The following is a 12,856-nucleotide window of genomic DNA, read 5'->3' as shown; positions in this document are numbered from 1 at the left end:
TGCGGACCACTTCATTCTGATAGTGTGACGGCAACTCAAAGAGTGAGTCCATATAGACTAACACCTATGGGTCCTCCAAGGCCTTCATTTTGTGGAGAAAGTCCTTAAATTATTGTGAATATAAATCAATCTTCCCCATAACAAGTTTAAACAACTTGTGAAAATTTTCAATCTAGTCATTGATTAGAAACAATTGCTATTGCATGTCTTTAATTTGAGCTTACAAAACTGCCACAGGGACAACTTCATTTAAGAAGATCCTTTTGGACGATACGTGCATGTATTCGTGTTTGGGAGAAGCTGATCGAGCATCCTTTGTGTCGGGGTTGCATTCTGTTTGCATACAATATATTTCATTTAGTACCGTACTGTACATTCATACCACATGGTAGTTTTGCGTGTTCGAACAATATTTTTTAAAAATGACCATTATAAAGTGGTAGTTGGTGCTTTTTTTGTATAAAAAAGCCTTTTGTTTTTTGCTATTGTAACTTCTAACTTCTCCTCTCCCTATCCCTCTCCCTCTCCCTCTCCCTCCCTGTCACTCTCAAGTTTCATCCATACATATTACACCCTCTCCCTCTCCCTCTCCCTTTCCCAAATCCCTCTTCCTCCCTGGCTCCTTTCTCCTCATTCTTCTCCGCAATGCCTAGACCTCTTCAACTAGAGAACGTGGCTAGAGAATGCTCCAATTAGAGAACTTGAGTAGAGGATGCTCCAAATAGAGAGCCTGAGTATGATGATGATAGAAATTTCATTAGGGATGGTGACTTTGGTGAGCCATCCGAGGTCTCTTCTAGTGAGGGAAACTCTTCGCCTTCCAGTATCTCTAGGTGTGATGACGATGTCGTCCTCATGAGTAGTCATTTTGTATTTTGTCGTTTTGAGTCCTTTTATGAGCATTGAGTGATAGCATGTGCCATTGCAAATGCTCTTTTGTATCTTTTTGGAGTACTCAATAGAGCATGTCACATGACTCTAGTTTCAACTCTTATATGGCCTTGCAATTGTTTTCTAAACTCCAATTCATGAAACTTTGTGCTTTCCATGATCTATTTTAAGTTGCACATTTTATATGTGTGTAGGTTGATTTAATATATAATTTTATATGCTTTTTTAAAAAATGAACATACGAAACAACATATTTTATTCTTAGAATTTTTGTGTATGTTCCATACCGTATATGTTCATGTATTGAACGTATCATACTAAACGTACAAAACCACTCTGCTCCATGTATTGAGGTTTGCTTTCAGTGGTGCATTGAAAGGAGTCACATAGTGAGAGGCCATGATGTGAGATAGAAGAGAGTGGTGTGCAGAAAATGGATAGGGTTAGAGAGAATAGAGAGTGCAGATGATTATTGTAGAAAAGAAAGGATATGTTTGAGAGATGAGAGTCAAGATATAACAGACTGCTATAATAACAGAATTAGCTGTACATAGTCTGTATTTACTGCTTTTTTTAAGGAGAGGAGCAAAGGGGTAGCTTAGGGTGCATGCTCTAAGGGCTGAATTTGAGATAATCAAATGACTTTTAAACTGCCAACAACCTCTTTAATAAAGTCGGTTGATTAATAACCTACTTCAGTTAGATATAGTACGTGGGTTAAAAATGGGCAGTCCACTCATAAGCCTTTCACCTCCATGCAACATCAACTAATACCACATCTTAAATAGGCCATCTGCCTCGATACCCAAGCATCAACTGCAGTCATCTCTCTCTCTCTCCCCCCTAATTTGTATTAATCACGAAAAAAAGGACTGGATAATAAGATTACCAAGTGTAGGGTGGCTCTAGGCCATCATATATGCACCGAATACAATGGATTCAACAAACACAAAAGGACGAGTGTGCAAGAGGCACCTTGGGACTAGTCGAACACAAAAGGCTCAAGAGTGTTGATGAGATTTTGCCACATGGGCCCAGGCCTTTGCTGCCAATGTCTCTAGTAGATCATCTTCAAGGAAGTCTCCTAGCACCGCAAAGGGATTGGGCCTTTGAGGTTCGGCCCGTGAGGAGGAAGGTCATAGCGACATGAAATGGGAAATGGGAATAGGGAACACCATGCTTTGCCATTTCATGTGGTTATATAGTCACATGGAATAGGCATGGAACGGGGAATAGGGATGGGGAGCGGGGATGGGGGACCCAAAACTGGCCATTCCATGTTGCTATGAGGAAGGCCCATTTACAGGGTGGGAGATAGAATTGCCATCCCATGGAGTGATGACTCGACCAGAAGCATCAAAAGCCAGCTAGGGCTGGAGGGTCATGGGCGCATTGTTGTTGTTGTTGCTCTTTGGGGGGTTGTAGATCCTTGGGAGTAGTTCGAACTCAAGCAGTCGGCACGTTTGTGGATTTCTCTCAATGATGTGAATAAGTGCAATCATCTCTCTCTCTCTCTCTCTCTATATATATATATATATATATATATATATATATCTCCTCTCGTTCCATGATTTCTTTCTCCCTACATCTCTCTCCACAATAGTCCTCTCTCTCCATGATTGCAATCTTTCTCTCTTCACAACTACTTTGTTTTGATCATCTCTTGAGGACAATTGTATCTTCTCTCTCTGGACACACTAGGCAACATTAATGTTGAAGATAATGTTAACAACATTAACAATAACATTAATACTGCTGTAAACAGCAACATTAACATCGAATATCAATGTCAACATAAATGTTAATGTAACAAGGAACATTAAATGCCAAATCAACATTAAGTTTAATGATCACATTAACATTAAATGCCACCGTCAAAGTAAAATTATTGATATCTATATGGCCCACAAGAGTTTGACTTATTGATAATGACCTGCCGTAGTCCCGGAGTGGCAGCTCCTTGGGCTCCAATCATTAGTACTACCAAAAAACCCTTGTGTGCAAGCATATCCTAAACACAAATCCCAAACATGAGTACGAGACAAGAAACTTGACCTTGTCGTACCCTCCACCCACTAGCACATGCCCCCTTGTGTATGCCCCTTGTGCTAGTATTGTTCCATACTGCCCTAAATGCGATAAAAGCGCACTTGTCAAACATGAATCATCATGGTTCCATGAGGGAAAGTGGTTTTGTGCACATCATTGCATCTCACGCCATATAGCAAGTTTATGCCCTGATACCAATGGAATGTCCACCTAGGATCCAACTTGCAAATGAGACACGATACAAGCCATATCCATGAACATAAAAGCAATGCACATTAGACTCCACTCCCAACCATAGACCCAAATAGGCTCACCCCCCGCCTAGGAGCTAACAACACGTTGGGTCACAATGATGTCCCAAGAGTTGGTGTCCCACAGGACCAACCCACACCATCCCCATGTATGGACTCATTGGCCTACAAGCCAAGAGTCCAAGATTGGTGATCACACAATGATATGCACACGAGGGTCTTGAGTCGTATAAATAGAACTCGGTTGCTCTAACCTGAAGTGTCCTTAGTGCATTCGCACTAAGTCACTTCATGATCATTGTGAACAACGTTACTAGCGCCCATCTAGATGCCCAAGGATGTGACACTATCTACTCATGAACTCCTCTCGATATGACGCATTGATGCAAGATGAAGATAAAACTGCCAATTGAGTTATATAATATGCTTCAAAGGGTTTAATGAATAAGTGGATGTATCGAATGGTGTCATTGGCTGTGAGAGACATTCAATATATTGCTTGCATATAGAGCAGACTTCCTTCCTTGGGTTCAAGTATCATTTTATACCACTCTTGAGCTGATTTTCTTTCATCTTCCCGACTCAATGCCATTGAAGATAAAACTTCATCTTAAATCATAAGCTTCTAAAATCATCCCAGTACACATGTATCATAAAATCTTGCTGGACTTTCTCTCTTTCTCAACAACTTCATAAGGTGGGTATTATCAACGGTCTATCACACTCATTTGGTGTCATAGTTATGTTCACTGTTCAAGTTTGATGGTCAAATTGATGAGTTCCAAAGTGTACATTTTATCTTCCATGTAGAGTTTCATATGGAATTTCATATTATGTACTTTTCTCTCTCTTAAGAAAATACTAAAAGATAGTTGTGTCAGCAGGCAAACTTTTTGCCTGGAACTTTGAACTTTTTACCTATGTTTTAAGATAATTAAGTTTTATGCTTACCTTCTTTGTTCTGCTTATAGAGTGAGGCTTGGACTTAAGTTGTTGATTGACTGGTGCAGACTCAATGATTTAATTGCCAAAAACACCACTCTTCAAGAATTTCTTGAAAATGAGAATTACAATATCCAAGCCAGCAATGTATTTGCTTTGAAAGATATGGAACACCGTCTTGTTAAGCTAGAGATTTGTTTGAGGAACACATTAAAGGAAAAAGGTGAAGTTGGACAGGAAGTGTGTGAGCTTCAATATCACATTAAGCTTTGGACCAAGAAAATTGCATTTGAGAAAGAAACACAGGTGAGCGATGCAGACTCCAATACGACTATACTTTGTGAAGAACACTGTAAAAGTTACTTGTTGTGAAGGCGTAAAGATAGTATTTAATCATCATCTCAACTTCCTGTTATGAATGTAGCTCAACACTGTTGTTTGCATCAACATCTTGTACATCAGTTTCCCCAGTTGCTGTTGTAAAAATTCACATACTACTAGTAAATATACTTATAGACATCTTGGATGTTATTTCCAGTCATTAATGAACTCAGTGCCCAACTGCCTCACTTGTTCCAGAACTCTTCCCTCAAATTGACTTTTATCTTGTCAAGCCAAATAACATCACCTTTTTTTTGCCTGAAGTCAGCGGCATAAGTGAGAGGTTAATGGCATGCCCAGTTAGGTGGATCCTTGAGCCTCCCTCTTTTAGTGATTATGAACCTTCCACCGAATTTACAAACTGTGTTGATATGTAATTCTTCTGTTGCATCATTAAGGGTCTTTTAGAGTCATGCCAAAATTGTTTTAGATACAGAAAATTAATCCATAGTTGAAAAACAATAATTTTGGAAATATTGAGTGTTGGTTTTACTCTATCATGTCAATAAGATGGAAACTCATGTGCTTCCATCTGCTTATGGTGAAACCATGATGATGTCTTTAAGAGTAAGTGATTCAAAATCTTGTATTTTCATCTGCTCTGTAGGTTTTTTGGTTTAAAAGTGGGTAATAGGGCTTTCTAAAATAAAATGTAATAACAGGGGGTCAGTGCAGCAGCACTGTCCTGGAGGAGCTTTTTGTCAAGGCTCAAACTGTGCAACTCTCTTCCGTACTTATGCCAGAATTGTCTAGGCAACCAGGAGAAAGGGTCATGTAACATCTGTATCCCAAAATCTGAAACCCTTACCAGTATGTAGACAAGGTGCTCAAGTTATTAGTAGGGGACCCAAGGGTGAAAATACCTGTATTCATTGCCTTTCCACAAGCATTGGTAGGATGAGGCAGCTGATTGCCTAGGTGAGAAAACTGCACACCAACTTTGCCCATTATGATACTATGTGGATCAGTGAGATCAAATTTCCTCCATGCTGTCAAAAGGTGCGGGGTAGAAAATGAAATGCCTTGCTGAGATGCTTAAACCTTGTCCCAAACTTGATGAGGAGATTAGAACCCCTGAACAGGTCATACGCTTGGTCCAAGGCCTTATGCCTCTTGAAGACTCCTTGGCGCTGGGCCAACTAGAACTTTTGGAGATTGGGAGGCAGTTTACAGTTCCTCCCTCTAGTTGCAGGACAACAGGCTAGCAAGTATTAAAAGAAGCAAGTGTTCCCCTGAGTGTAATGCCAAGCTAGATTCTTCTCTGAAGATAACATGTAAATGACATCTCTGATAGATTTCTAATACCACATAGAAAGCAGCAATTCTTGGAGTCACATATGATAGGCAGTTTCACAGAAAGAAACTAGACCTGATTTTGGAGACAGAGGAAACTGTCATATAAGATTACAACAAGAAAGGTGCATTGACCTCAATCCATTGCAAATATTTAGATGGTGACTGCTAGTGCCTTTGGTTATGGAGAGGAGATGTCTTTGAAGACTTCAATGGGAGGCAGGAGACTCGTTTTGGCTAGATCCATTCCTTTCATGAGCTCATAAGCTCTTGTGCATGTAACCATTCAAAGTATCTGATGAGAACTCCTAGTGCCTTCAGTTGGGGAGAGGAGACATATTTGTAGACTTTAGTTGGATTCAGGGCAGTGGTTTGGGCTAGGTCCATTCCTTTCATGAGCTCTTGTCACTTGTGCACATAGATGTCAAAACTTTAGTTGGATTCAAGGGAGTGGTTTGGACTAGATCCATTCCTTTCATAAGTCTATGAGCTCCTGTGCACATAGATGTCAATACTTTTTGTTTCCTTTTGTTGAATTTTGGGTGAGATACACTAGGGATTAGTAATCGAACCCTTGAGTCCAATTCTGGGAATCGGACTCCGACGCTTGGTCCGATTATGATAACGCAACAATTGCGATGGCAAAATTTGGATTGGTGGTGCCGATTTAATGCACATAAGGTCACATATACCTCCAGAATGCAAGAATGGACAAGGAGCCAGGTTCGTATATACCTAGAATGGTCAGAAAACTCCTGCACAAACCGATCGATCCGCCGCAAGCCCTAGGTATCTCTCTTCTCTCTCTCTCTCTCTCTATGTGTTGAGGCTAAAAATGAGCCCTCGACCCCCCTTCCTTGGGTCTTAAACCTTCGTTCCAATGCCCGAGTGTTGCCCTGTTAGTGCTCATGCCTTGTCAATGGATTTCAACCCCATTTTTCCCATTTTTTGCCCTGTTTTGGGGCCTGTTTATAGCAACAACCCTAAAGTGATTTGCTTCGATCTCTCAATCATCCTATCCTACTCTAAATGCAACAAAAATCAAAACTCAAGTATAGAAGTGATTTATCTTACTTGCCAAATCATCAAAACCCAAAATACTTACTTGCATTGAAGATTAAGCTCCAAAATCTACTACATATACCAAGCACCGGTTCGGGGATGAAACGTGTGCAAGTGCTCAAGCTTGAATCCATTGGTCCCGGCAACGGAAGCAAAATGTAGTGGGAGCTCACGCTCAACCACCAAGACCCACAAACTGCTTATTATTCAAGTGTTTCAAGCGAGCTCTAATGGCTATCTCTCACCTAGCCAACATGCCTCCAATCCTACGAGTGTAGTGAGCTTACCTTGGTGCCCAAATGAGTAGCTCCAAAATCTACTACATATACCAAGCACCAGTTCGGGGATGAAACGTGTGCAAGTGCTCAAGCTTGAATCCATTGGTCCCGGCAACGGAAGCAAAATGTAGTGGGAGCTCATGCTCAACCACCAAGACCCACAAACTGCTTATTATTCAAGTGTTTCAAGCGAGCTCTAATGGCTATCTCTCACCTAGCCAACATGCCTCCAATCCTACGAGTGTAGTGAGCTTACCTTGGTGCCCAAATGAGTAGCTCCAAAATCTACTACATATACCAAGCACCAGTTCGGGGATGAAACGTGTGCAAGTGCTCAAGCTTGAATCCATTGGTCCCGACAACGGAAGCAAAATGTAGTGGGAGCTCACGCTCAACCACCAAGACCCACAAACTGCTTATTATTCAAGTGTTTCAAGCGAGCTCTAATGGCTATCTCTCACCTAGCCGACATGCCTCCAATCCTACGAGTGTAGTGAGCTTACCTTGGTGCCCAAATGAGTAGCCTTCTCCCTTAAGCACTCCGGTTGCTCCATGATCCATGATGATGCAAGCTCAAGCAAGCTCAACCCTCTACCGTCAAGCTCCATCCACCATAGCCACGCACACGAGAGAAGAGAAGAGAAGAGAAGAGAAGAGAAGAGAAGAGAAGAAGGAAGGAGAAGATGGAGAGCTTCTTCACCACAGTCCCTCACCCTCAACCAGGTCCTCCTAGTAATAGCTTGGTACATCACCTCTTTGTTGGTGTTTCTCCTCGTCTTGTGTGGTGCAGCTTCGTTGCCTAGTGCGGAATTTTCTTTGGGCTGGCTCGAAGACGGTTCCAGGGATTCTCGAGCCAAGGTGGTGTGGGCAACCATCATCCGGCATTGATTTGAGGGAGGGCTTGGGATCATTGACCCAGAGTTCCAGAGCTCGGCCCTTTTGGGCAAGCTAGTGGTCGGTGGTCTCGCACCAGGTGGGCAGACCTGGAAGGTCCTTTTGCAGGAGGGTTTCTAGGAGTGCAGCACTGAAGCTTGGCGGGGGTTGGAGGCCATCCTTGAGATGGATCTTCACGACTGCCCATATCACTCCACCCAGATCTCCCTTCTTTCGCAGTTTACTTCAAGTGTGGCAGGGCCTTAGTAAGGCCCTAATTCAGAGGCCCCCAGGATACCAAGAGGAGATAGATCGCCAGCCGGTGGTCTGGAAACCCATCGGGACGAATATAGATAGGTGAGCGCTCCCACATCCAGTGGGCTGGTTTGGAGACTGGCCCCGCTCGTACTATTAGGATGTGGAGGGAGGTGTACAGGATGGTGGATGAGGAGGTGTTGTAGCGGGCATTAGGATGTCAGTGAGAAGCTGAGCTGAGGAGGAGGGAGATTGACATAGCGATCCTTCAGGAATGGCTAGATCCCTTGGTCCGAGAGCCGGTGGAGCCTGGAGAGGTGTGGCCTGCTAGATTCTCACTGACAGGTATCCCCTTACAGGTGGTAGGTAGAGTGGGTGGTGCCCCCTAGGAGACATTTTTTACCGTGCAAGATGGGGGTCTTTTGGGTCTTGATAGAGGACAACAGGATGAGGAGATTGATGTCCTTTCCTGGAGGAGAATTCGTGTGTTCGGACTCCAGGGGAAGACCTGGCGACTGGACCCTTATGTGCCTTGGGAGGAGTTTCGGAAGTGGCGCCTTTGGATATGGGAGAGCAGGCCACTTGATGAGTTGGAGGGGGATCCTGGAGAGTGGCTATGGGCGGCCATTGTGGTTGCCAAGAAGCCTCTGAGGTTCTTGGATTACACAGCTAGAATTGGCAGACGTGTACTAATGTAGGAAGACATGGAGTGGGCGCCTTCGCACAGCAGATACTGGGTAGAGCATAGCATCACAGATGCCTTTTGTCGGTCCTTTTGGCGTCGCTTGTGGGATCTGTGGAGGTCGAGGAGGGTTGTTGGCACATGGGGGTCTAGCTGTTGGGAGTTGGTTGACTCAGATGCAGCAAGATGGAGGTTATAAGCGCTGCCCACAACAATGTTTGGAAACTCCTAAGCACTGCCTTTGTTCTTGCGAGGCGGCACAGCTCGTGTGGAGAGGAGCCTACTGTATTCTCTGCCGTGTGGCACCCAGCCTTGGATATATCTCGTGGGGGGCTTTTTGCTGGCAGGTAGTCAGCCAGGGCCGTCACCTTTTGTATGAGGCCAGGATGCAAGACACGATTTTTCTCATTGAGGCTGGGTCTTGTGCAGTGGTCAGCTTGGAGGCTTTACCCATCTGTCAAGTATTGGAGCCCACATCAGAGCGCTCAAAGGTATGGGAGATCATAGGAAGTCTTACAAGATGGCACATTTGGAAGGCATGCTATCAGGTGGTTTTTGGCGGGGAGTGCCTTTTGGTATATGCAACTTTGGCAGAGCTTTGGACCTCCATCATCCACCCCCTCCGCGGCCAGTGGGACAAGGTGCAGGGCAAGTCTTGAGCCCGTCAGGAACTCCGTCTTCACTTTTTGTGTACTCGGGGCGGCCATGACCTGTTCTTCATGATGCAGGCGGGCAGCCCCAGATGGCGATACACTCCCCCTCCATGGCTTCTTGCCCCCATCCCCCCTCCAGATTGCCTTGAGAGGCTTGTATACATGATGGATTTGTGACTTGAATGAGCTCGAGCTAGTCTATTGAGCATATCCACTTTGTTGTATTTAGCCTTTTGAGTAATATAATTAGCCACATTTTACTTGAAAAAAAAAATACATACATGGATGATGGTTCATAGTGGCATGTGGATACAATGATAGTAGATTCAAAAAGGAGAGAAATCTATGAATCTATGAAGAGGTATCACTATCATCATCATTAGAACCATCTGAGTGCTCATCAAGAGAGTCTAAAGAGGACTCCTTAGCATCGGATGATGAGGCATTCTCATATTCATCCTCATTGATGAAGTTATCATCATCATCAAATGATGGCTCCCTAGGCGTTGGTTCTGTAGGCCAGGTGGGGATGTCATCATGAGGCACGGGATGGGCCCCACCTTACATATATTTGCTAGCCACTCGAACCACCCCTCCGCGATGTTGGAGGACGCTGAATGACCATGCCCCTACTGTCACCTACTTGAACTCCTCATCCACAACTAGACTGATTGCGAGTGTCATGAGTATCTGTTGCTATAAGCTCTCTAAGAGCTTAGCAAAGATCATCTCCTCCTCCTCATCCACCTCCTGATGTACACTCGGAAGAGTGTCGCCCATTAACTTGAATGCATCAACATTTACCTACACAATGCACATAAGATTGTAAATCTAAAGTCTAAATTATAAAGTATAAACTTTGAAGTTTAAAATAAAAAGTTTTACATTTTATGGTTGAGTGTTTACTTGCTTTGGACAACCCATGCTCATCATAGCCCTCATTATGCGTAAGTTAGTGCGGCAATAGACTAGCCTCTTTGACTGTCGTGTGCTAAGCCGATTGCAAATCTTTGTGTGAATGAGAGAATAAGCACTCCAATTTCTCTCACATGCACCCGAAGAGCAATCCTGAGCAAGGACTATCATGGCTAAGGTTGAAGGGTCCCCAGTGCATATTCAAAGTTTTGCCACTAAAATAGAGGCTTCACAAGTGACTCTCTTTTCCAACAAGTGGGAGAAGCAAAAGCCACATGCTTTGTTTGATCCGCATAGCATCCTAGCTCCCCTAGCAATGCATTGTGGTCATCCAGAGGGACCATACGAGTCAAATAAGCAAGTTGGTCCGGACCGGAGCTCTCTATTGTCCATGACTGCTGATGACTTGTAGGCCGGATGTACCAATGCTGCAAAACCACCCACCCACTCATTCCATAGAGTGGACACCACAGTTTGGCGTAAGGTGGACCGCACCTCATAAAGGTGCTCGAGTAATAACTACAAATAAGCAAAGCGAGTTGAAGAAGGCTTCTTCAACTTGAGTGTGCTATGCTTGCGATACATCGCAAGCGCCTTTTACCTTTACTGTGAAGAAAGTGACAATTGATGTGGCTTTGCGGACCACCCTCTTTAAGCACTTGAGCTTCCCAATGTCCTTTATAAGCAAGTCCCAACAATGACTTGCACATGAAGTCCACACGATCATGGAGAACTCGGCCTCAATCCAAGGGCCCATGCACCGACAATTCAATGCATTGTCGGTAACAACTTGTATCACATTTGAGGGACCCACCAACGCAAATTACAATACTTAGCAAGAGAAATAGAGGCGTGGAGAGAAGAGAGAATCGAGATAGATATTAGAGAGAATAGGTAGATAGATAATTATGAATAATAAAAGAAACAAATTTAAAAGACAATGTATACCTTAATGATAGCTTGCCAAATGTGGCGATAGATGAAGGCACCCATAGTTTTTCCCCCCCCCTCTTGCTAGTGTCTATGGCCCGCAAAAAGAAAATGCCGAGTGGACATGAGACAAGTATGTTGATGATATCTTCTCTCTTACAATCCATCCATCGGTGAGAATGCACCATGTTTTATTCATGGGGCTTGAATAGGGTCAAGGGCTCTATCAATCCTCTCCTTCTTTTCATCAATCTTTTTCGTCCTCATGTCATTGTATGTGACACCTGTCCATCCTTCACATGTATCCACATTGGCAATGGCTTATACCATCTTCTTCCATTACTCTTGCTTTAGGACGTTGAATGCAAGATTGCACTCAATCACTATGCATGCAATTTCGATGTCTGCAAGTTGTTGCCTTTCCCTAAGAAAGGCAACAGATCCAGGCACATGATCAAGAGCCTGAGAGAGAAAGAGCATTGTCTCTTCGGTGTTGCATATGCCTTCACTCTGTCTTTTGCCGGAGCTAGATGTGGACATGGAATCCCCGCCACCAATGGTGGAGGCCTCATCCGCATTGGTCGAAGATACTCCCACATTCCATACTTCCTCATTAGTAGGCATAGGTGTTGGTGTTGTTACGCCATTCTCCTCCTCCTCTAGTGGATCCCCCTTTCATGTTGGTGAGAATGTCGTCTGTGATGTTTTGAGGGATTTCCTTGCATGGAGCAACTTGCCCTGCCGTCTTGGAAAGATGTTGAAGCCTGGTTGCGCTACTTTTGTAGCGCTTTCCACAATACTTGCATGTCCAATGGTGGAGTTGGACCTCTTTGTGTCCCTCTCCACATGGATGGCATGCAAATTGAAGTCCTCGTGCCTCTCACGAGTCATGATACCGATGGAGAGGGAGAGTCACGAGTGAGAGAGAGACTTGAGAGAGAGAGGCCCAAGGGATAGTGAGAGACTTGAGGCTTAGCGTTGAGAAAGAGAGGGAGAGTGAGAGGCTTGAAAGTTAGGGAGAGAGGGGATGAAAGTTATAGAGAAAGGGGGTAGGAATTGGGACAGGCTTGAATCTTGACAGATAGATAGCTCGCTTGAAGAGAGAGAGGCTTGAGCAATGCTTGTTGATTTGGGGTGGAAGGATGGAGGGGAGGAGCACCTTCTATAGGCCAGAGAAGAGAGTGAAATAAGTGAGGAATCTAAAGTGGAAGAAGAGAGAAGGCTCAAGAGTGTAGAAAAGAACATCCAAGGCTAGAGCATGGGATCCAATGGCAATTGGCATCCAACGGCAAGTGGCAATGGGTTGACAAGTGTGCCATGTGAGCAGAAAATGGGACAAAAAGGTGGGCAGAAAGCACAAAATTGACTTTGAGCGGGATGTAGAATGCACTAGACGTGGTG

At 44.0% G+C, this 12,856-nt stretch overlaps 1 protein-coding gene across 5 annotated transcripts in view; it reads left to right on the top strand.

Annotated features, from left to right (window-relative positions):
- The window catches only part of LOC148019825 (uncharacterized), a 90,300-nt gene that overhangs the window by 42,684 nt on the left and 34,760 nt on the right, over positions 1 to 12,856 (top strand). For all 5 annotated transcript variants that reach the window (XM_087700005.1, XM_087700004.1, XM_087700007.1 and 2 more), the window contains one exon: positions 4,202 to 4,439. In XM_087700005.1, the coding sequence (XP_087556131.1) occupies positions 4,202 to 4,439 (238 nt within the window). The remainder of the gene's footprint in view (positions 1 to 4,201; positions 4,440 to 12,856) is intronic.

The sequence above is a fragment of the Lygodium microphyllum genome, chromosome 19, assembly GCF_053477565.2.
Source record: "Lygodium microphyllum isolate KBCC chromosome 19, Lygodium_microphyllum_v1.1.10, whole genome shotgun sequence".
Lineage (NCBI taxonomy): Eukaryota > Viridiplantae > Streptophyta > Polypodiopsida > Schizaeales > Lygodiaceae > Lygodium > Lygodium microphyllum.
The sequence above is the reverse complement of the archived record's forward strand: the minus strand, read 5'-3'. Positions and strand labels throughout refer to the sequence as shown.